The following is a 24,693-nucleotide window of genomic DNA, read 5'->3' on the forward strand; positions in this document are numbered from 1 at the left end:
TCTGGCCTCTTTAGGCTTCACTTTTTTAGGAAGCCATATGTAGTATTTCCTCTGACTTGTTCGTAGCATGTAGGCATGAGGTGCTAGAAACTGCAGTATGTAAATCAAACCACAGTTCTTAAACTGGCAGTACTCTGGTGTGGTAGAACAAAAGAAAGAATAAATGTAAGATGACTCATTCTAAAAACAGCTCTTCCTGTCTCCAAATAGAAACCTCAGACTTGCTCAATATAGTTTTGAATATAAAAATTGGGTGCTTAAGTTTCTTGTTAGGGTGTTTACCTGCCACAGGATATGGTACTACCCATTGTGTGTGGTGGTGTGAAATCTCCTGCCTTTGTGTTACAAGGTAGCCAAGATGTTTGGGGCAACTATTCTTCTACAAACATGCAAACTGTAATTTTAGATTTTAATTTAATTATTATCATCACACCAATGATGGGAGCTATGTTGTCTGACAGAGTGCAGCTTTGTGTACTTAATTTTACTCAGGAATAGTTCAACCAGAAAATAAACTCTTAGGAGTTAAAATTCTTAAACTCTGTTCTGTATTTTAGAACCTGATCAAAGTGCCAGGTGGTTTAATACCAGCCTAGGAAATTAGGCCTTTAGAACAGGCAAGCAGATGGGAATGTGGTTAGTGTAGAAGAAAAACCTCATATCTGAGTCTGTCTTTTTGTCCTTAATTAATAATACCTCCCCATGATTTTGTGGGAAGTATCTGTCTGTACTGACATCAGAACTAATGATAGTTTCAAACCTGACCATTATCAGATTATCTCATGTCACCAGTTTCTTTTGAGCCTGGCCTTTTGTGTCTTGCTCTGATTGTCTCCAGCTCTGCAGGTAGTTTCTCTAGCCTGTTTCATGCATCATTGTTGGCATATTTATTTTGGCACTGCCTTGCAAGAGGACTTCCCTCTCTAACTTAGAGGGCAAGGTGTTTGAGCCTACCTCAGTTTTGCTTGGTAATGTCAAGTCTGTTCTGACTTAACAGGATTCAAGAGACTACAGAGTTCAGGTATATAGAAATACTGCATTTAGTCAGCAGAGGGAGAAATCTCTTAGGAGGACTCTAGTGATTGGGATTTGAATGGAACATTTAGTTTAAAAAAAATGATTTGAGCTGGCCAATTCTGTGTCACCTTCTCAGCTGGGAGCACCTCCACTGTGTATGACTAGTTTCTTTGTGGAACATTGTATAAATATATGCAACATAGACATAGAAATAGGGGTAAAAATGGGTAAGTCTGCATAACATGCTTTAAGAACCCTTTCTCATTATCTCTCACAAGAGCACAATAGCACAAGGCATTCCCATGCTATGGAACACGAGTAGATCCTTGCTCTTTCCTGTGTGAGCCCTACATGTGTGAAGATCAGAGAGAGGCAGCTGAAGAGGCTTCTCTATCTGGACAGCTCTGCTCAGTTTATTTTTGGCTGAAATTTTAGAATCAGTTTTCAGTATGGAAGAACAACATAGACTGTTTATTTCACAAAATTTTATAGAATCATTTCAGTACTCAGTAACTGATTAAGTTTGCTTTAAGTGCCAGATTTGTCAAAGGCTGGTTGAAATGTCTGAATCAAACAATTGTAATGAAATACCTGGCCGTGGCTTTTTTCCGTTTGATTAATTAAAACCTTGCATACAGGCAGCTTGAAGAAAACAGATTTTGTTTAAGCCAGGTCTATTGAATTACAACACTGATAGAATGTCAGCAGCCCGTGTTAATATTATCTTTATAATGAAAACCTTTGGTAATCAATCATCACATGGTTATCTTGCATGTAGTGCTGGAGCTGAAAGTGATTGAGGAAGTGCTTTCTCTGAATCACAAGGTCTTTTTGAAATGGTCACTCCTGATCATCTTACTCTTAGGCAAAGAGTAAGAGCTACATTTACTGTATATAGGGCAGGGAGGTAAATGATCTTTTGTCAGACTTCTTGAGATACATTTCTTTTAACCAAAATTCAGTTTCTAGGTTAGTAATTTCATTTGTAATGTAAATGGCAAACTTTTAAAGCAAAGCTTGATGTGTAATTATTATTAGTGTCTTTCTTAAGTCTTAAATATACTTACACTGATACAGTTCTGTTGACTTTATCATAGTTAAGATATCCTCTGATATGGTTGTGCTTAAGATTTTCCAATTTTCTGCTTGTATTTTGGCAACTGTGAGTTTGGGTTTTATGTATTTATAATTTTATGCTATCACATTCTGGTTGTATTTGATACATTATTCTTGCATTTCTTGATGTTTTGCTGTTTGACTTTCAGTCCAAATGTGTCTCAAAGTGCCTCATCAATTGAATGTTAAGAATGCTGTGGGATTGCAGTATTGATGACAAGCAACTAAAATAATTATTCTCTGTCAAGAATATAAATTTAAATACTAAATGTCTCTTATTCTAAAAATATTTAGGTCTTATCTATTTCTATGTTGGTGTTTATGTATAGAGTGAAAACCAAGCATCTTTCACACATTACCCTTACCAATTGGAAAATATCACCATATTACCAGTGATCTACCCCCCTCTCTCTACAGAGAAGAAAAACAAACAAACAAATCCCTTCAGTCCCAACAGCCCTATGTACTACTGCAGGCTGGGGGCAGAGGGGCTGGAAAGTGGCCTGGTGGAAGAGGACCTTCAGGTGCTGGTCAGCAGCTGGCTGGAATGAGCCAGTGCGTGCCCAGGTGGCCAAAAAGGCCAAAGGCATCCTGACCTGGACCAGCAATAGTGTGGCCAGCAGATATAGGGCTGTTCTCAGCACTGGTGAGGTCACACCTCAAATCCTGTCCAGTTCTGGGCCACTCACAACAAGAAAGACCCTGAGGGGCTGGGGTGTGTCTGTAGAAGGGCAGTGGAGCTGGGGAAGGGTCTGGAGCACAGGTCTGGTACGGAATGACTGAGGGAGCTGAGGGTGTTCAGCCCAGAGAAAAGGAGGCTCAGGGGTGACCTTGTCACTCCCTACAGCTGCCTGTCAGGGGGTCGTAGCCAGAGTTGGTGTCTTCTCCCAGGTGACAGGTGACACAGGGTGAGAGGAAATGGCCTCAAGCTGCGCCTGCAGAGGTTCAGGTTGGACACCAGGGAGAATTTCTTCGCTGAAAGGGCTGTCAGACATTGAAACAAGCTGCCCAGGGAGGTGGAGTCGTCACCATGCCTGAGGCACTTAATGCTGTGGTTTAGTTGGCATGGTGGTGTTTGGTGAAAGGTTGGACATAATAATCTTAATGGTCTTTCCCAACCCTAATGATTCTATGATTCAATACAGTGTGCAATGACTTAAGCTGGTGATTGTTTTTAGAGAGCGTCTGATCTTTCAAGTCATAGGATGCAATCTGAAGGAGTAATGGTTGTGGTTTCAGAATTTCTTTTGGCTCTAAGCTATGCATTTTTGGTATGTACTTGATTTCTTGAATTGCTGTCTGATAGGACTTTTTTTCAAAACCATATAACAGAAAACTATTTTGGATCTGCAATATGCTAATATTGTCGCTCACATATTTTTTTTCCTTTAAGGCAAGAACTTTTGAAGTGGAATGGATGGGGATATAATGACTCCAAATTCATCTTCAATAAGAAGGGTCAAGCAGAATTCACAGGAAAAAGGTACACTGAAAATTTGTGTCAATGAAGTATCTTATTTAGTAGTTTATTTGAAAAGATTTTAAAAGCTGTACAGTACAGTTAATTCAAAGAAGGCAAAGAAATTGCTTCATTTCATATAATAGGTTATTCTGCTTTTAACAGGTTTATCTAAGTCTATACACAGGAGTCTGACAGTCAAATAGACTGTGTGGCTTATTGAAATGTTTATTCAAAATGTTATAAAGACAAATTAATGTGAGTCTTCTCTGTAACTTGATATAATCTGTGTGTTAATGAAATCACACTGAGAATCTGCACCATGTTCTAAAGCTTTAGATTACATGCAGCACATCAGGGCAATTTTGAGAATCTCTTGAGCATCAACTAGTTGCTTTATTAAATTTCCACTTTGTTTTGGGTTTCTTAACCATTGTGCATGGAGCTACTTCATCCTTTGAATTTACAATTCAAAAGCAGGTTTTATTTTTATGCTGTGTAGTGGCACCACTTCTGATTTATTATCCTCTAACCCTTTATGCAGCAACCATATTTTTCTGAGAAATATGTTTTTTGAGAAACCATATTAAAATTAATTCTACTTGGGGATCTCTTAATTTTGTTCCAGTGAAATGTAAACCTGCCACCATCTTACTGGCTTGGGTTTTTTTTCTTCATGAGTAGGAAGTAACCTTGCAGTCTCTTCCCTGGTTTAAAAAATGGACTTTTCATAAGAGTTTAAAAAAAAAAAGAATGGAGAAGAGAAAAAAATATTCTGTCTTTCCTACAAATTCCTTCCTAGTCTTTGGGTCTGTAAACTAGCATGAATTAGCTTGAGTCAAAGCTGCTAATACCTAACTGGGATCTTGAGTACTTCAGTTGCTAATTTCTTGATTTCCAGGCCCAAATTAAAATGCAAAGCCTTGTATAAGCCAGTTCACTGTATAATATTTAGGGAGATGCTGTACAGAAAATCAAAGCACACTAAACAAGAAAAAAGATAAAGGTCAGGTCTTCTGGTTTTTTTCAGGAAGAAGCATCAAGGCTTCTTGACTGCTATGTGACTGATACATACCAGTTGCTATTCTAAATGGTGTTTTTTCCCCCATCCACACTCTCTCTAATTGAGAGATAACATTAGAAATATGTTGTTGGGCCACCCAGTAGAGTTTCTATGGAATAGTTTGCTACAGTGGCAAAAGGAGAGTGTTTGAAGTGAAACTAGGAGAATAAGCATCTGCACGGTTGGTGTAGATGCCTCCTCCTTTCAGTAACAACTAACAGGTCTGTTGTCCATAAATTTGTGTAGCAACCTCAAGTCTGCTTGTACAGTCTGCCTATGCAGCATCCAGTGGCAGCAAGTTTGAGGTTGTTGCTATGTAAAATACTTAGGTTTTGGAACAAATATCCCTTACTGTTTTGCAGGACTAGGTGGATGATAGTTCTTCAGCTTATCTACTGTGTTATTGGTTTATAAGGCTCAGCCATATCCTCTCTTGCATTTTCTCTCCATGCTTGCCAAGTCCTGGACCCTTCAGTCTCTGCTTGTAAGGCCCTTTGGTCTTTACAGTAGTCCTCTCACCCTCTCTAGTTCCAGTGGATCTTTCTGGAGATAGGGACAAAGACTGTGCAATGCTAAAAGTGTGGAAACAGCAGTGTTCTACAGAGCTGTATCTTTTCTGCTGAAAGAGATGAACTGTCTTCTTTCTTACACCTGCCCAGTTGATGCATAGCACTGTGGGCTGCTGTTGTATGTGGTCAGTGAAGATGCTGTGATACTGACTACCAGTGGAATTCTGCAAAATGTGCAGGAATGCTTTTTTTTTTTTTTCAGCTTTTGCAGTTATTTTAACTTCCATCTTTTTTTGTCTACTTATGTTTTTTTTAAAGGTCCTGAGTTCCAATCAGTGTGAACAATAAACTCTGCCCTTTGCTTAACTTAACCATGTCTTATCCTTTAGCCTGTAGAAGAACCTTTTCTTCAGTACTGTAGTAGTGTATTTTCTTAAATAATTTTTGGGATGAACACCTGTGGAAATATAAAGGAGCGGGGGATTTCCTGTTCATTGTATCTCTTTTATTCACATTCTATTTTTACACCCTGATAAAACTCCAAGGATTAGTGAAACAGGATTCCCCTTCATGAAAGTTGTGTTGACTTTCCCTACAAACCATGTGTCAAATGAGGTTTTTATTATAGACTCTGCCATCTCCACAGGGATAGATGATACTTGCTGGTCTGAGCAGCTAAAGCTGGTTTTTGGAGTGTGTCTGTGGCAGGTGGTTTTGGGGGGACTTCTTGCACTACCAGTGTATACATACAAAGCTTGCTTCCTGAGCAATCATGCACTGCAGTAAACTAACTACTTCTATGCTGTGACGTCTGTCTGTGTCTTGACTTAAAAGTTTTGAGGTTTCTGATAGCTTTAGTTGTTCTTTGAGTAGGTGATTAAGGTTACCCTCACAAACCAGTGATAGTTTGGCAATACTAAGAAGTAGGTCTGGAGTAGAAAACACACCAAGCTGACTTGGGTCTCTGCCTTCATTAAACTTTGATTACTTATTGCACTTTCCTTTTCATAGAATTCATATAATTTTTGTATGGTGTGATGAAACAGTAACAGCTGTCACAGGAGGAATGACTGAACACTGTCTTCCATGCTGAAGAGTCTAGCTTGAGTTAAGGTTGTAGCCTTTTACTTCTAGGTGTAGAGTAGGGGGTTTGTCAATAGAGGAGCAGGGAGGGGTAGTTGAGATGAAACAAAAAGAATTGATCTTTCTGTGTAACAGGTGACTCAGTTGTAGAGTTGGTTGCACCAGCTGTGAAGGACAGGGTCATAACTGGATTTACAGTGACTGAATGATCTTAGAGGGAAGACCCAGTTAGGTCTAATGTAATGACCCAGGTGAAAACCATGGTAAGGATTCTCAGCTGCTGAAAGCTCTTAATACCAAAGGAAGATCTCATCTCTCCTCTCTTCTGGGAATACTTTTGCACACATGGGCATGCCGAAGGTGTGTATATGTATACAGTTAGTAGCAGTAGTTTCTAGCTGTTTTCAGTGTGTCCCCAGCCTTTCATGTTTTCACATGTGGTGCAAATGTACAAAACAAGCTCCTGTCCCTTGTCTGTAAGTCTGCATTTGTCACATGGCTAAGCTCTTGCCAAACAGTTTGTGCTGGAAATAATTTTACAGTGCTTGATGGATTCTGATGTATTTTGATGATGAAGGAGGAACCTCTAATGCTGTTTCTGTTTTTGTGAAAGCGTAAGATGTACTGAAATGGGTTTGTGTGTCTGAGACTACCTTGCAGTGTGTCCTCTGTCTGTAACTGGCCTGTAAATTCTGGTGCTGCTTTCTACACTACTGCCAGGGAGAGACCTTTCTTAAGAGTGGTGGGGTGCCCAAAGCAAAGTGATACCATGACAAATGATCTGATTCTGTGTGTAATAAAGAACCGTTACATACAATGAAATACGCAGTTGTTTGAAATGTAAATGTACGGAAGCCTTGCAGGCTTGTAGGTAAAGAGTTTGATTTGAAACTTCTGTTTGTGCGTACGTAGAATTGAAAGAAGTGTATCTGACATACATTCTTTTAATTTAAAATGACCCTATGTAATATTGACTTTTCAGGTACAGATTAGGTGGTATGGTATTACCAACTTTTAAGGAATGGATAGAAAAAACGTTTGGAGCAAGTCTGGAGCACAAAACTACCTCTAGAGTAAGTAAATAGCTGAACCAGTTCCTTTAAACATTAGTCTTGGTTGGATAATCAAGACCACACTGTTAAAGATGATTCAGCTGTCACACATAATTGATTTAAATATAGTGTATTAATACCTCCAAGTTTTTTGGAAAAAAAAAATTGGTTTAGAAATACTATGAAACCTTACATGTCTTAGCATGACTTGTGGTTTCGTACATTTATTGAAATGAAAGTTTCCAGCACAGGGAGTTTTTTGTCCTGCCTGTAGCTTGTATTTCAAAACTAGAAACTGTTAGCCTAGAGGGAATTGTTTATACAACATCAATGTTATTGATGATAACAGAGACAGAAAATACAGGGAAGTTAAACTGTGATGTGTTTTTGGTGTATTGAAAGATGTCAAAGTTCTTATTTGGCAGTAATTTTTATTTACATGTCTGTGTGCTGAAAACTGACTACCAGAATACTCAAGATTGAACTGAATGCTTTCAGAAAAATAACACATTTGGAATGTTCTGGGTTTTGTAAGTCATACATACTTTGCTTTTTAGAAAGAGTAACTTACATTGGAGTCAGGAGTCCTGGCTCCCTTATTAGAATCCCTTTGAAGCTTCAGGTTCCTGACTAGATAGCTGCTAAAGCAGTATTGGAAGCAGGCTGTGCTTGTACTGTGATTGTAGCAACTCAGCTTTGGTGAATGGTTGTATCCATCTCTTGAGTGAGTTGGAGAGTGCATTTTCCCAGAAGCAGGTAATCTCATAGGGCCTGAAAACTTAAAATGTTTCTTCAGTCTTCTATTCATCAAGACATTCTTTCATCTGCTGTGACTTATGGGATCTCCATCTGCCAATATATTTTGAAAAATTCATCTGGGTGTGTTTTCATTGACCGGGGTTGGTCTTAACTGGCAGCTGCTTTAACTTGCTGTGAACATAGGTCTTGAGAACTGTTGTTCCCTTTTTACATGCATAGAAAGGATAGAGCAAAACAGAATTGAAAGATAAGTACAGATTATTTAATAATACCCCCATTCCACAGTACATCTTGTATACCAGTTCCCCAGGATATCTGCCAGCAATGTTAAGTGCTTTTCTCTTATGTTGTGCCCCTCTGGTTTTGATGGTCTTGTAATCTGAAGCAGGCTGACTACCTTGATATGGGATAGGCCTCTTTGGAGTCTCCAATATATACCTGGACTTCTCATAGCTAGTCTCAAGTACTGCTGCAGGTCCCTCATTTTTCATGACTGTCATAACTCCAAGATGTATTTCAGGTTGTCATGCTATGCTGGGTTTGCAACTTCTGCTATCACCTAAGCATGAGGAAACTTGGATATAGGAACAGCAGTAGGGAATTGATCTCTTGGTTCATTTATCTTTCTATCCCATCTCTTCCTGCCTCTGTCATGTAAGATTGGAGGGTTTCATGTGGCATGTGAGTTTTGTGTTTTAATTAACAACAATAAATATACCTGCTTCTGTGATCTTCAAGATCTGTTCATGCTGTTTCTTTTTTCAGACCAGACTCAATGTAGAGAGCAGTTCACATAGGTTTCCTGACTAGCTTTTAAGGGTGCAAATTTTAAAATATTTCAGTCCTATGAGAATAAATAAAGGTATATTTTTATTTGTCAATGTGCATAAGATTTTTATAGATAAATATTAACTTTTTAATCTTGAAGATTAAAACTAAAAGATTAAAAAACTTGTGGAAGAGTTAAAGAAATCAAAATGCTTAAAACTATCTGCAAAGAATTGTTATAGCTGTTAAGTAGCTAATGTTACAGAGAACAAAGATCTTCAGGCATTTAGTGTTCAACTTGATACGAAATAATTCTGTCTATGGAAGTCCATGAAGAAACAAAAGTTTGAAGTCTAAAATGTAAATACAGCTAGCAAGGTTTTTTTTAAAACAAATGATTTAAAGATCTTTATTTGGTACCTATTTGTTTCTTATATTTCCTGAGTTGCTGGCGGAGTTCTTTGGGCCAGCAAACAACTGTGTGAATGTGCATTAATAGCAGAATAGTAAGAACAGCAGTCCAAGACCAGATTTACATTGTGTTTACTGTGACTGGCTCCTAAAATCAAGGTGTCTCATTAGTGGAGTGCCTCTCATCTAACAACACTTAATATCAGCTTCTGTGTTTATAGGTGACAAGATGAATATATTGGAGGGAAAAGGTCTTTTTTTTAGCAGACACCTTATTTCAATAAGTACAGCATTATCCTTGAAGCAAGTCAGGATGGCACATAACCTTTTCCACAAGTCAAATCACACTGCATTTTCATTATGTCGTATGTTCTACATGAAAATTCTAACCCAAACTTTTGGCTATCCACTTGAACCTGTGAATGATGTCAGCTATCAGTAGTGAATATCTTGTGGAGCTGTGTCTTTCTCAATTATTCCTGTCAGTACTCTTAATAACCTTCTCCATAACCTTACATAGTTTTTGATGGGGGGATACTCCATCACAATGATACAACTTTCCTGATAAGTTTAAATCTTACCTTCTTCAGCTCTCACAACTTTTAGACTCAATCCATTCAGAACGGACGACTGCTGTTATGGCAGAGGGGAGACTATTAATCTCCAATTTTCCTTACTGTTAACTTGTTAACTGGTACTTTCTACTAGGATTTTATCATAGGACATATATTGGCAAAAAGTATCAGCAGTTCTGGAGGTTATGTAGAGCAAAGATAGGCAAAACTCTCGTCTAGGAAAGAAACTTGTGAGTATGTGAGTGTACTTTTTATAGAAGGCAAACTTCAGAAGATGAAAGGAAAGTTAATTCCATTTTATTATTCTATTTTTGTATTTGCCAAGAAGCATAGCTAAGGCTTGTCAAAGAGATGTCTTAAGTTTCTTTGACTAGGTGCAGCCTTACTGCACAATACTTTTTGATAGGGCTGTAAACGAGTTCTTTCTGTCATCACTAGGCAGCCTGTAGTCTCTCCTGAGAGCTTTATAGAAAAAGTGCAGTTGCAGTCTTCTCTTTGGGTTGATGTCAGTTAATTATCCAGCAAGGCTTGCATGGAAGAAGTATGAAAGCATTGCACTCTTTTAACTAATTTTTGTTCAATCACTGATTTTTAAAAGTGTATTTAAAATAAAAGATATGGTTGTAAAAAAACTTCTGCTCTCAGACTTCAAGGACTTTGTTAACAGGAAATAAGACTCTTGACCAACATTTTCTTTTACAGTAAGACTTGAAGTTAAGAAGTTAGATTTTAGTCATCAGACAAGCTTTTTACCTAATTAAAAAGCTCTTTAATTAGAGGCCATTTGTGATAGAGGACATATTCCTTTAGGGAGATTACCCATATTTGCTCCATTTTTAAGGAAAGAAAAAAAGGCATGATCTTTTTGGAATCTTCAAAGCATATAAAAGTCTTACACTTAATGTCTGCAAAGTATTTGTTTTAATCTGGATCTTGTAAAGGATTCTTTAAGTGGGTTTAAGAAGTTTACACATGAATTACATTTTTATGTGCCCAATAATTGAAAGTGGAGTTCAGAAAAGAGAGTTAAGTGGTTATGTTTGCACTTTGAGAAGCTGTAAGAGTACTAGACAAGACATCTGTTGGAATAATCTGGAAGAATGGGCTGTTAGAAAATTTGAAGCAGAGGTTTTCCCTCTGGACTTACAGAATCTTGATTCAAGGTCTGTTGGTAAGTCAAAATGTCCTGTATGGCTTCATTGAAAGAAGAACAACTTTCCAAGATGTTTTTTGGGACTTTAGATGGAGGCTTTCTGGAAACATCTGTATGTATATCAACATGGATTTTATGGAATCTTTCTTATAGGTGAGGTGTGCTTAAAGCGTGCTAGTTATGTTACATCAGTCAATTTTAGTTTTGCCTAGCACTGGACTTCTGACTGGGGTTTGGTCCTATTTGGATTTAACTCTCGGGACATGACAGGAAGAGGGGACGTGGGTTAGGGAAAACAGAACTGTAAGCAGAAGAATTTGCAGTGTGTAGCGGCTTTAGTATGTATTCTGGTACGTTGGGAAGTCTTAAAAAGAGATAATTTGTTCAGCATGCATTCATAAGCTCATGTATTTCTCCAGATTTATCAGGAGAAAGAAAGGTAAGAAAGTGCTACTGAAATAAAACTTCTTGTGTGCAGAGTAGGATAAGCTGGATTGGTGGTTTGAAGATGTGAAGGAGAACTGCTGTCTTTCTGATCTGGAATAGGTGTGTTTGGGTATCAGTCAGTGTTAGCCTGTTTTTCTTATTTCTCTTGTACAGAAATGCTGGAAGAGTGACCCTATCTTTAATGAATTTATTTTCTTGTATTGTAGACATCCTTAAATGTTAATGATGTACCTCCATCCGTTGTAAATGAAGAATTTCTTCAGGATCTTAGAGCCACTAAAATCTCATATTCCCAGGATGCAGAAGATAGGGTATTCAGAGCTCATGGTAAGAGAACTTAATATGTATAACTGTGCTGCTTTTGATGCTTCCTTGTTTGAACTTGTTAACTTATTGCTTGTGTTCCAGGTCACTGCCTACATGAGATATTTGTACTCAGGGAAGGAATGTTTAAGCGAATTCCTGATATAGTTGTATGGCCTGGTAAGTTTTTATTGTCTTTTTCTCCATTCTGAGCTGGAAGGCCATTGTTTACTAAACTCCTGTGCGTTCTAGTCAGGGGAAGGATGTCTCTTGGTTCACTGACTTCACTTGTCTTTACAGAAACTGAAGGAATTTTCTCATGAATGGTAATCATGATTTTTTAGCATTTGGACTGCAGCCCATGTGGATCACATTCATCCATTCATTTGGATGTGAAAACCCATCATTTTGTGGGGAAGTCAGTTTATTATTAATATAGCTGAAGTTTATGTTGACAGATGAATTCACTGCTTAAATAACCACAGTATAATGTGAATGTGTATGTTCAGCAAGAGCAGTTGTCAAAAATGGCAATCTCAATTTTGGGTTCTAAAGTGTACATGATGCTAGAAGGGTAGTGAAATGTTTGAAGAACTTTTTTTTTTTTGCATGCTGTACTTTTAGTAAAAAAAAAAAAGTTTAACACCTGTAACTGCTATCAGAACACTTTACAAAAGATCAATGACTGGAAGAGCAGTGTAATCTGAGTATAGGCTAGACCTGCTCATTTCTGTCTAGTAAAAGGATACAAATGCTTTTTTTTTTACTTGAGTCAAGTGACTCTAATCACTATGATCACTACTTCATGAGCCATTCTTCAGTAGTGAACCAAAAAGTCATTTGATCTAAGTAGATATAAGTTTCTGTTCAGTTGTATGATTCCAATTCTTTCTTTACCTAACTCTTTTTTTACCTTTTATAACTCTGATAGCTGCACTGCATAAAAAACTCCAGAATTTCTTATAAGAACTTAGTCCTACTCGGTTTTGCCTCCTTTACTTAAGGGGAAAAAAATCACATATGGAAAGCATGAAAAGAGGCACTATAAGATGAAATTCATTACTTGAGGCCAGGTACTCTGCAGCACTGGTGACTGTGAACAGTACTTGCCACAACTTCTATTTTGTGTAGTTCCAAAAGCAGCTGAAACAAAATGATTGACTACCTTCATTTAATACAGATCTGTATGACAAGAGCAAATTAGCCAGAGTTTGGAAACTATTTATTTAGTCCTGCTCATTATTTGCTGTTTGTACAAACACATGGATGCAAATATATTTGATCTCTTTTTTGATCCTTTTACTTGACTGTGCACAAGCATTTCTGCCTCCCTCTTTGACCAGGTACAGAACACATCCTGAAAAACTAGATTTCAGCAGCAGCTCCACTTCTGAAACTGAATGTCAGCCAGGAAGAAAAAGATGTGCTGTTCATCTCTCAGAAGGGACTAATTTCTCACTTAAAATAAATTGGACAGCCTATTTTCAATGAAAGCTTTACATGTGATTTGTTCTCCAAGATACCTAGATGAATTGTTAACTGTTTGGTGGCCTGTCTTGCCCCGAGAATTTGCAGTCTCAATCTGGGCATAGAGCAAGAGATTAAGACTGTAGTTAGTTCTTCAAATGTAGAATTGTTTGAGGTCTAAACTTTACCCTGTAACTGTTACTTCTGCACCCAGATCTTATTTACTGTCTAACTTTGAAATGCATTCCTTGCTGGTGTCAGAAAAGGAGCTGCTGCTTATTCAGGCTGCAGTATTTAGTAATAAGCACAAATAACAGTACCAAGCACAAATCCTGGTTTTTACCTGTTTGTACTTTTTTAGTTTGCCATGAAGATGTAGTTAAAATTGTGGAATTAGCCTGCAAACACAATCTCTGCATAATACCCTTCGGTGGTAAGTGAAATAATGAAATCTCATATCTGTTTAAGGTTATTAGTGAAAATGTCTGCTACTTAATTTAAATATGTGTTCTTCATTACTTGTGCTCTGTTCCCACAACATGTATAAATAAGGGGTTTTTTTGTTGCAGTGTTGAAACTCAAAGTTTCAGAGAGGATTGTGGTCAACCACTACTTCAAGGTTTTTCTAATTTCCTTATCGATGATGTTCAGTAGAGACTCTTGTGGCAAGGAGTTTTCAGGAAGTGTTCGAGATACAGAGTACAGCTAAAGGCCTGTACAATCTGTGTCCTCAGCCTAAAGAATTCGTAAAGGACTTCAGGTTTTCACTGTGGATGTCTTCTATAAGCCTGCTGAAGTAGAGTTGTGAGTTACCTTGTTTTGACATAGAGCTTAGGATACATGGGGTGTAGGCTTTCATGACCTAATTCTGTGAGGTTTTTGTCAAGAGCTCTTAATTCTGTGGCATCAATCTGTGAGTTTTACTTGGTACTTGCTTATGCAAAAGGGCATTAACTATTAGAGAAGATAAGCATTTCACCTGAAAACAATACCAAACTTGTGAAACCTCGACACTGTCACTCTTGCCAGATGCATCTGAAGGGCTGCAAGACTGCTAAAAGTTATCTTTTAACTGATACTAATAAACCAGTAGAGCTGAAAGTAGCAATATCAACTCTTTCTTGTTTGCTGTCCAGGATACAGAAAGATCTTCATGTTGTTTCCCAAGTTTTTTTCTAGTAAACTACAGTCAACTTGTGAAGTTATTACAGTGGGGGTTGGTATTTAAGGAAAGTGACACCTTTTCTATCACTGGAAACAAAAGTGATGAGCTTCACTGGTCTTGCAGAGTGTTTTATTAGCTGGTACTTTGTAGTTGCCATTGTCTTCTCTTAACCTGCTAAGGAGCTGGAGCATCCCATCTTCTCTTTTCTTATGGCTGTGGCAGTCTTGGGAAACAAAAGGCTTCTTGGAGGCTGTTCTGTAACATACTATAGAGATACATTAGAAACTGCTTATAAGTCTGATGCTTGATTTTAGCCTATTTTTTTAATAGCTAAACCCTTTCAGTTTTTCTCTCAGATAAGTATTACATTCCTGTGCGAGGCAAACTCCATATTCCAAATTATTAGATTGAAGTGTAGTGGTTTCCATAGTGATATCTAAAGAATATACAGAAACTATAGTTCTCTGTTTCTTGAATGGCTTTGTAATTTCTTATCCTTCTTTGTTTTAAAGCTCTGTGCTGGGTTTAGCAGAAGCAGCTGAGATGGTCACAGGATGTCATGTTTGTTATGGAGTGCTTCTAAAGCACTCCACTACGGCCTTGATTTTGTGAAACCTGGTCTGGGAGAGGGGCAGCCTTAAGAGGCTAATCACTAGCCTCAAAAGTTAACTTCAGTGATCTTCCTTTATTCAGTTCCGTATCAGAAAGGAGGGAGAGAGGCATGCTATTGGAAGAAAAGCTACGTGAGAATTGTATGATCACAATATCATTCCCATATTTGCAGGAGGGACAAGTGTCTCTAGTGCCCTTGAATGTCCTGAAGAAGAAAAAAGAACAATTGTCTCCCTGGATACATCACAAATGGTATGATGTCTTAAAGTTTTATTTTATTTTTTTAAAATCATCCTATAGTTACTTGGGTAATCACTAAAGAATGACATTCTGTCTTTTCTAGAATAAAGTAGGGATGGAAATATTAATCTGCACCATGATGATTAAATTGGTACTCCTTCAGTTTGTTTTTTTCTGATATTAGTCCTGTACTACTTCATATGACCTATATATATTTAATAAGAAAAAAAAAATCACTGTTAAGCCTTATAGCAGCTTTAAGTGATCGAACTCAGAGAAAGCTACTCTTCTTCTATATTAGAATTTGTATCTGAGGATAAATGAAAGGCTAAAAGGAAGTTGTTATTGTGAATTTCACTAGTTTTTGAACTAGACTTCAAATTACTTAAAGCAAAGATTGATAAGATGACCTAATATCTATAAATCAACTTGAAGGATAAACTTTCAAGAAATAACTGGGGTTTTTGTGTAGATAACATCTTGAGAATGTGAAGTTCATAGCTTTATGGCAGCCTAGAAATGAAGTTCTGTAAAATTTATTGCTAGTTTTCATCTTTTCATTATGAAGGAGCTTTGTACTTTTAAAATGATAGATTTATGGGTACTTGGTAATGAGATGCTTCAGAAACATCTCTGTATCTTTCATGTAAGGCTTTACTACCTCCAATACCTGCTGAATATTATTAACTCCTTTAGCCTTGAAGGTAAAACTGGGTTTTGGCTCTGTTCTCTCCACTCAGTGGTTCTTCAGTTAAACAAAGTGGTTTTTTTCTGCAGAGGTGGTAGTTTTATGTTGAAGGAATCTCTTCAGGTGTCTGTGCAGAATGACATCCAATAAGTACAATAGTGACTGAGGCCTTCGTTTGAACTCCTTGGTTTATAGTGCACATTTTTGACTTCTGCCAGGTTTGGGTGTGGCAAGGAAATGTGGTTCATTCTTACTATCTTGCTTTTTTGTCAGCTAGATGTGTAAATAAGTATTGTGTCAGAAAATAAACCACTTCTATGTGTTTTGAATGACTGACAGCCAGTTCTTGTAATCATTAATGAAGAGGAAAATAAGAAAATTAAGGTGAAAGGAGGCATTGTCAAAGTTAAAACATGTGTGTCTCAGAGCAGTTAACATGAATGCTGGAGCTTTACTATTTTAGCAGGAACTTAATGGTTATCTTTATCTTATATGTAGGGTCTATATTGCATAAAAGCTGCTTTATATAGGCATCTAAGATCAGTTCAGCAGTTTATGCTGAAACTGAAGGAGCTGAAGTAGTTGGCTTTGAATAATTTGTTAACCCATACTTTATGAGCGGGAGACTCCTGTAAGAGTTGTGATTTAACTATTTCTGGCTTTTTTGCTTTTTATTCTGTAGACACCCCTGGTATAAATTGATGAATATATGTGTTAGTCTCTTGTAGTGGTGACTTCATAAATTGAAACCTGTTGTGTAGAAGTTTGAGACAGTGAAGAGCCTCAGCTTCCATTGGTGTAATAACTGGAGTGGTATTAATAGTAAATTGTATGACTAATCATGTTGATCCTATAGCATTAGGGAAAGAAATAAACAAAGATCTTAAACACTCCTTCTTCGTTTTGATTGGCTTTTTGACAGAATCGGATTCTCTGGATAGATGAAAAAAACTTAACAGCTTGTGTAGAAGCTGGCATTGTTGGACAAGATCTGGAAAAACAGGTATTTTTATCTGGTTAAGTTTCTAGTATTTTTTTTTATATTTTTCTTAGGTATTGTTCATATCTTTTCTATGTCATTGAATGCTAGCTTAATTCTTGTGTGTTTTCATGCAGCTGATAAGAACTATAAGCAATGGCTATGGACCCACCCTTTCAAATATATGACCAGTAAACCTAGAAAGCCACAAGTTCCTGTGGTATAGAGAGAACCATGAGCAGTGGACAGGATGTAGAAGTGACTTTCAGTCTTCAATCTAGAACCACTGTGTACAACAGAACGTAGTTAGTGATCCATGTTACATGGTATACTTAAATACAGCTGTCCAACGTGATTGTTGCCAGTTGGTCAGTGCAAACTGATTTTCTCAAATGCACTAATGCAGTTATCACTTAATGTGAGACTGCTTGGCCTTTAATTCTTGCTGTTTGACAGCTTTGGTGTTGTAATTCTGAGGGCATCCAGTCAACCTCAGGTGCTGTGCAGATGGCAAAGGCAAGTTAATGCAGAAAAATGAGAAACAAGTGACTCCTTGATGTACAAGAATGCGTGATCTGCATCACAAGTAGTTGACAGTGTTGCATACAGGAAGCCCAACCAGATGGCTGTATATTAAAACACATCTCTCCTTGAGAGAATTAAGTACAGGCAATTTACTCAAATTTTCTGTAGACCTGCTGCATATCACATTAGGATAGAAGGAACAAGAGATTAAGTGCTTTATTTATTGACAGCGTTTGTGGAAAGTTGGCAGTTACTTAAGTTATAACTTTTTGCAGATGTATATGAATTTGCACCTTGTTTTGAACAATAGAGTTCTCAGTTTTAAAATATGGGGGAGGAGTATTATAGGATGACATGTAGCACAGTAGAAGCAGAATCAATTTGCGTGTCATGTGTATATCTAAGATAGAAGTTGAATAAATGCGTGTGTGATCAGGAGACTTATTTAAAAAAAAACCCAAACAAACCAAACAAGTATAAAATATTGAATTTGGAGTACTAAATCAATGCAGGACCTATAGGATGTATTTTTTTCTTTAGCTTGCTGAAAGTGGCTTCTGTACAGGCCATGAACCAGACTCAATGGAATTCAGTTCACTAGGAGGATGGGTAGCAACACGAGCATCTGGCATGAAAAAAAACATCTATGGAAACATCGAAGATCTGGTAAGTAGTTTTAATATTTGTTATAATTTCTCTGTTCAGATACTTAACTTTTATAATGACTCGTGGGAGAGTAAATTGTGGTTCTTCATGTAATATAGTTTTGGCATTGAATCTTGACTGAAATACTTTTTTCCCTGCTTTTGGTATTAGTCCTAATAATCCTTATCACTGATATAAAAGTAATTTTCATTTGAGCACTCACTGACTAGCTTAAGGAATTGTTACCTTGTCCTGACTCTGCTGCTGTCTTCTACTATTCTGGACTCTGTTAATCCAGTGTTGTACTCCTGTCAAGCTTCCAGAAGTCCCATATCCTCTCCTAGCTGTTTGTGTGTACCTAGCTGAACTGTATAACTCTGACAGCATGCAAGTTCCCCACCTTCCTACATGCCCATGGCTAGCAGTATTTTTTAAATCACTAGGCTGATCTAATTGAACGTGTGGGTGCACAGTGGTGAGATCTAGTGCCACCACATGGCTTGTAGGAAGCCAGAGGAAGGAGGCAGCAGACTGGGAATGGTAGTGTTCTACTCTTGAATCTGTTTTAGTCATTAAAATGGTTCAACTCTATATGAACTCAGATAATTTTTTGACTTTTAAGCATACCTTTTGATTTTAAAGTCTATGTTTTCTGTTATAACAAATACATTGACTGTATTGAAGATAAGTCATCACTGCTCAGACTTTGCCTGCCTTTTTGCTTCAAACTATCAGCTTTCTCTCATATTTTGCACAACCCTTCCATATGTGAATTTTTTCCTTCTTTCCTGCAGCGCGCTCTAGGTAATGTATGTATCCATGTTACCTCAGGCTTTTTCATCAGCTCATAGTTCAGACATATTTGTTCTGTGCACAGATGTGACACATCACTGTCAGTGACTGAGGCTGGCAGGAGCTACACAGTTTTTGTTCAGTAGACCTGGCTGAAGTAAAACTAGTAGCACTTACAAAGTGTCATCGTTCCCCTGCTGCCTGAAGTGTTACTGAATGGTACAGTTTTGCTTCTACTGGGAGCTATGGAACAGGAGGCTTCTCTATTATGGAAGCATAACTTCAGGCTAAAACAGCTTCTGAAATTTTCATTAGGAGGAAATAGGATTGAAAATTGATTCAGAACAGTTCATGAGTTTCAAAATAGCACAGTGAGAATGTTTCAAGGAAGTGTTTACCTTCTGAGGAACTTTATATCTTGAAACAGTGTGTTATATAAGCTGCCTAAAATCTACTTACTGCAGAATCAACAGCTCATAAATTCCATATAGTGAAAATTACTTAGCTACCTGTGCTTTAAAGCTTTAAAGCCATTAGGTGAAATTCAGTAATTTTGTTTCATTTGAAGGCATTACTAAAGAAAAGCCGAAACTCTACCCTTCCTTGGTATAAAATAGAGGATGGAATTGAATAGAGGATTGATTAAAAAAACCCACATATGAACTCTATTGCATGTGCCTGAATAAAGCTGGAAACAATAACATTGAAAAATATTTTTTTTAAAAACAACCTTCTAGCCCTACATGTGTCAGTCTTATGGCAGCTTTTATATTGATAATCTATTTCACAAAGCTTACTTCTGTCTTTCCTCCTAATTGAAATATTTCTGTAGCAATCAATGACTGAACTATAGTAGCTTTATCAAGCAGCATTTCTAAAGCAAAACTTAAGCAAAGTTTAAACCCTCACTTTTTTCCTCTGGATTAAAATCCTGGTATATATAAAGTTCTATTTGTGAAGTTCTACATTGAGAAGCAAAACAGTTTTAACTGGCATTGCCTGGATGTAGCCATCAGCTGATATGATTTGTGATAGAATGGAAACAATCTGTTGTGTGGGGAAACCATGCTATGTTAAAATAATGGTTGGTAACCATCCTCAGGTTCTTGGGGTTGCCTACAGAATGTCTAAAACCTATAAAGCCAAACTGTATCAAACTTTATGTTTTGTGGAAAATACATGTAATAAAAATCTGTGCTTAATGCTAGTATTTATCATCATTGCACTTTGTTTAAACAGGTGATTCATATAAAAATGGTAACTCCTAGAGGAATAGTAGAAAAAAACTGTCAAGTACCTCGCATGTCAACAGGACCTGATATCCATCACTTCATTATGGGATCTGAAGGTATAAACAGAGTAATTTCACTTACTGCATCTTAATTCAGCTTCCATAATTCTTGATTATTTGAGCATCTTTAGTGCTGTGGCTTTCAGTGTGTTGATGGGTGGCATTGTGCAGGCATGAATTTCTTGTGTTAGGATAAAACACTGAGACATTAATAAGAACTGTGAAGCTGCACCTTTTAACACTGCTTTGAATGGACCTGTGGAGTCAGCCTGCAAGTCTAGTAACAAAGAGCACAATTTAGAGAATATTTTGTAAGAATTCACCATGTAAAAAGTGAGGAATAAATCACCTGCTACTGCAAACTGAATTTTTGGGATTTCTAATTTATATTAACTTAAAACATTCTAGTAAATGTTAAGTTGGGTAGCTTGCAAGAAGTTCATCTTGCAACATTTTGCTCAGTTTTTCTCCTCTCCTGAAGGAACTCTTGGAGTGGTTACTGAAGTTACAATAAAGATTCGCCCAGTCCCTGAATACCAGAAGTACGGCTCTGTGGTCTTCCCCAACTTTGAGCGAGGGGTGGCCTGCTTGAGGGAAGTGGCAAAGCAGGTAAAGAAAAGCTGGATGTTGACTTCACTCAAGGACTCATGGATTCTAGCAGTAGGGGTGTATTGATGCTTCAGTATTTCTGGCAGTTGATAACAAGGAATTTGAGGTAGGAATCTCATAAGTATGTATGGTCCATGAAATGCATGATATGGCCCTTGAGGATTTTGGAAATTACTCAGTTGAGGATTATGGCTTTGCTTGGTATTCTGAGCCAAAATGTGGACAAGCCTTATAATGGCTTGTTTCAGTAGGAGTTATTTTCACTTTGCAGCCTGTATCTTCTTCAGTTGAGACCATTAGCCTCAGATTAATTAGGACTGTGTAAAAGGGACCAGTGTTAAAAAAGGAGTTGAGTTGCAGCATACATATAAAAGGCAGTTGAATTTGCGGCTTTGAAGTGGTAAAGGAACAAAAGGAATGCAATGGGCGGATGTGGTCTCTATTTAGAAATCACTGCCTGGAGCACAGTGACATGGGCAGGTGAGATGGATATTTCCAAGTGGAGTTGTGCTTACTCTGTAGTATTTAAATAGAGAATAGTGCAGTCAGATGGTTTCAGGTAGTGAAGTACTTAGGTATCCAAGTTCTGTAGTACTTTTCCTCAAGGCTGTGCTTCCAAACAAATCTTACTCTGGCTAGCCTCTTTCTCCACTGACTAACTTTTCTTTGTTCTGTGCAAAACATACCAAATTATATATATGAATAGTAGAATGTACCCTGAATTGGGGAAATAATTTCAGAAATGTTTTAATTAATGCCAAACTAAACACAGCTTTACATTTTTTCCAGTGATTGGTCTAAATTAATGGCTTAATGTTCCAAGCCAGATGTTCAAGCTGGTATGTGAATGACATGTATATGCTAGTCAGCAGCACTTGCCAGTTTTTCTGTCGTGCTTCTACTGCTAGTGCTTGTCCTTCCTTTTAAAGGTACCTAAGCAGACTTTTTGAGAATGCTTAATCATATGGCTGATCAACATTTAAAGTCAGTTAAGGGACTCATGTCTTTTCTGTCTATGGGCTTAGAGGGGAAAAAAGAGGCACGGTTTGCCACTTAATGTTGCTCCATTTCTAAGCTTCTGTTGCTGCTGCTGCTGTTTCTCTGCTTACTTGAGCCTGAACCACATATTCTCTTCTGTTGCCCCTCGCATCAATCTCAGTAGTAATTACAATGATTGCTGTCTGAAAAGCTCTTTCTTTTATGTATCAGTCCACTTTAATGTAAGAACAATCAGCCTGCAGGTTGTGGGTGGGCTGGTCTCATTTAAAACCATTCCCACAGCTTCTGTCAGCCTGCCTGGTGAACTCCCTTGGTTCATGTTCTTTCTTCCTCTTGTGTGACCAAATACATATTAATGATATTGTGAAGTGTGAACATGTCAAATGAAGTGAAATAGCAGTACTTCCAAATCTATGTGATTAGGTGATGACTAGTCTAAAATTCAGACTTTGTCATATTCCTCTGGCCATACATTTCAGTATGGCTGGACATGGCCGTCAGCAATTATATGATGTAGGCATATTCATGACCAGAAACTTACTTAACTGAAGGCAGCTGTTCTTATAGTTTTTCATTTTCCTGTACAGTGCAGAATCTAGATTACACCCAAGTACAGATTTTAATTGAAGTCTGACAGCAGAGCATGAGTCTGCTCATGCCAGGATGGAGTCAACTTCTTTCATAGCAGTACGTGTGGTGCTAGCTTTTGTACTTGTAACCAAAAGAGTGTTAACACACCAGTGGTTTAGTTATTGCTAAACAGTGAGTACACAGTGTCAAGGCTTTTTCTGTTTGTCCCTCTCTTCCGACCAGCAAGTGTGTTGGGACAGATAAGAGGCTGGGAGGGTACACAGTTGGGACAACTGACCCAAACTGACTAAATTCAGATACCATATAACAGATAATATCATAAATAAAACTAGAGGGGGATGTTTCCTAGGTGTTGCCATTGCTTGAAGACTGGCTGCATAGTCAGCTGATGGTAATTGATTGCTTTTTGCATTGTGCTTTTGTGGGTTTTTTTCCCCCCATTTTGCTTACCAAGCTGTCTTCATCTCAACCCATGGGTTTTTCTGCTTTTGCCCTTTTGATTTTTCTTCCCCATCCCACTAGGGAGGGGGCTGAGTGAGCAGCTGTGTAGTTCTCAGCTGCATGCTAGGGTGACCCTCAACAATTAAACTTTTTCAATGGATTTTTATTATGTGTGTATCTCTGATTACACAGAAACATAAGCTTGATGTACTAAGCACGTGTACTATCTTTAGTGCATATGCCATTTTAGAAAAACCCTCAGCATCTGAAGATCAATGTTCTTAGACTATTGCTGTGTTGGCTTGAGGTTAAACTGAAAATTCTCAATGCACTATATGTAGAGATACCTAGCAGATGTTGCTATTCCAGTGAAAACAAACTTCTAGTCACCCTGTTTCAATTATGATGGTGGCCAGAGGTCTCTGGTATCAAAATGTGCTTTCTTATATGCTATTTTAAAATGAAAATCTGATTGTAATGAATTTTAAAACTAACTAGTTTTAAAACCAACTAATTATCTTCTTATTCTTCCTCTCTTACTTCCCTAACTTTGCCTCCAAGAGATGTGCTCCTGCATCAATTCGCCTTGTCGACAATGCACAGTTTCAGTTTGGTAAGTATGTAGATCATCATGGAGTATCATCTGTTTCCAAGGGGTTTTTAGTAGCTTAAGTCTGTTTTGGGTAGTAATTCCTTTGCTCAAATTTAGACAGAAGGCAGTGAACCCAGAGTTCAAACTCCAGATAGTGCCATAATGTGAGCTTCAGAAACAGAAGCCTGTCTGTCTCTGAGGAAACACTATCAGCTACTTGAGTCAGTAAAGAGCCTCACTCTGCCTGTAAATGAGATGGGTTTTCTGCTATGTTTCCATTCTTGACAATTAGTCAGTTGGTGAGATTGAAATTCTGGAATCACTTCTGTTATTTTGCTGTAAAGGAGCAGAGATTCCAGTTTTAAAATACAGTACTTGAAACATTTTCTTCCTGAGAGTATTAATGAGAAGTTGAATATGAAAAAAACCATAAAAAATCAGAATGCCTGCACCTTGTTTTTAAGGTAAGTGCGTTGATTCCTTTAAATTTCATGAAAGCATCACAGAGGTTCCTTAGAAGTAGTAGGTTTTTTGAAAATATTCTGATACCATAATGTTTGATTGGGTGGGAGAAGCAATGACATATTTGTTCAAAGTGATCTCTCTGTTTTCAAAAAAAGATCAGATGTTGTAAATGCTGTAACTGTGTGCAAGTACATCTAAGCTGTTAGGCTTTAAGTATCAAAAGTCAATGAAACTACCAGAAGATTCCTGAAGACAAAAGATTTTACAAAATTTCAACTAGTTCAAACACCTAAATAGGACAAGGTCAAATATGCAGAACACTAATTTCTCAGCAATTCTTAGGGAAAGCTGTCGTTTTAAACTCTCAGAAATTTGGCAGAAGATATGTTCTGTCTCAAGACACTCTGATGGAGACCCTGGAGTTCCACAACCCAAAAGCTTATAGCTTGCAGAACTTGCTGAGACCATGCTATTTTGATTGTACCCAGAAGATGCAAATGGGAAGTGTTGATTGACCTTGAAAACCTCTACTATAATACTTCAACTAGTCAGATTTTCTGGAACTTCTTTTGCACAGAAGCCTCAGTGATGAATCTCAGCTTCAAATGGCATTAATATAATGGTGTTGAGAAAGCTGAACTTCATTTTTCAAACCAGGAAAATTGTGATTTGTAAGAGCTGAGAGGGCTTGCTGGGCAAGCTTGCAAAGCTGCTTGCTTTGCTCTCTTTTGTGTTACACTATCCTGCTCAGACGTGTCCAACAGAAGGCATTTCTTTTTTTATTAGGGAATTTGACCAATTGCAAGCTGTAAACCTAGTTTCAGGTGTGACAATATGGATTTTTCTTGTAGTCATTATTAAGTAATTTTTTAGATTG

At 37.6% G+C, this 24,693-nt stretch overlaps 1 protein-coding gene across 9 annotated transcripts in view; it reads left to right on the forward strand.

Moving 5' to 3' along the window:
• The window catches only part of AGPS (alkylglycerone phosphate synthase), a 77,440-nt gene that overhangs the window by 35,224 nt on the left and 17,523 nt on the right, over positions 1-24,693 (forward strand). For all 9 annotated transcript variants that reach the window (XM_058839386.1, XM_058839383.1, XM_058839388.1 and 6 more), the window contains 11 exons: positions 3,527-3,616; positions 7,230-7,320; positions 11,619-11,739; positions 11,821-11,895; positions 13,544-13,615; positions 15,132-15,211; positions 16,810-16,890; positions 17,932-18,057; positions 20,068-20,176; positions 20,601-20,728; positions 23,321-23,372. In XM_058839386.1, the coding sequence (XP_058695369.1) occupies positions 3,527-3,616; positions 7,230-7,320; positions 11,619-11,739; positions 11,821-11,895; positions 13,544-13,615; positions 15,132-15,211; positions 16,810-16,890; positions 17,932-18,057; positions 20,068-20,176; positions 20,601-20,728; positions 23,321-23,372 (1,025 nt within the window). The remainder of the gene's footprint in view (positions 1-3,526; positions 3,617-7,229; positions 7,321-11,618; positions 11,740-11,820; positions 11,896-13,543; positions 13,616-15,131; positions 15,212-16,809; positions 16,891-17,931; positions 18,058-20,067; positions 20,177-20,600; positions 20,729-23,320; positions 23,373-24,693) is intronic.

This window comes from Poecile atricapillus, chromosome 5 (assembly GCF_030490865.1).
Source record: "Poecile atricapillus isolate bPoeAtr1 chromosome 5, bPoeAtr1.hap1, whole genome shotgun sequence".
In the NCBI taxonomy this organism is placed as follows: Eukaryota; Metazoa; Chordata; class Aves; order Passeriformes; family Paridae; genus Poecile; species Poecile atricapillus.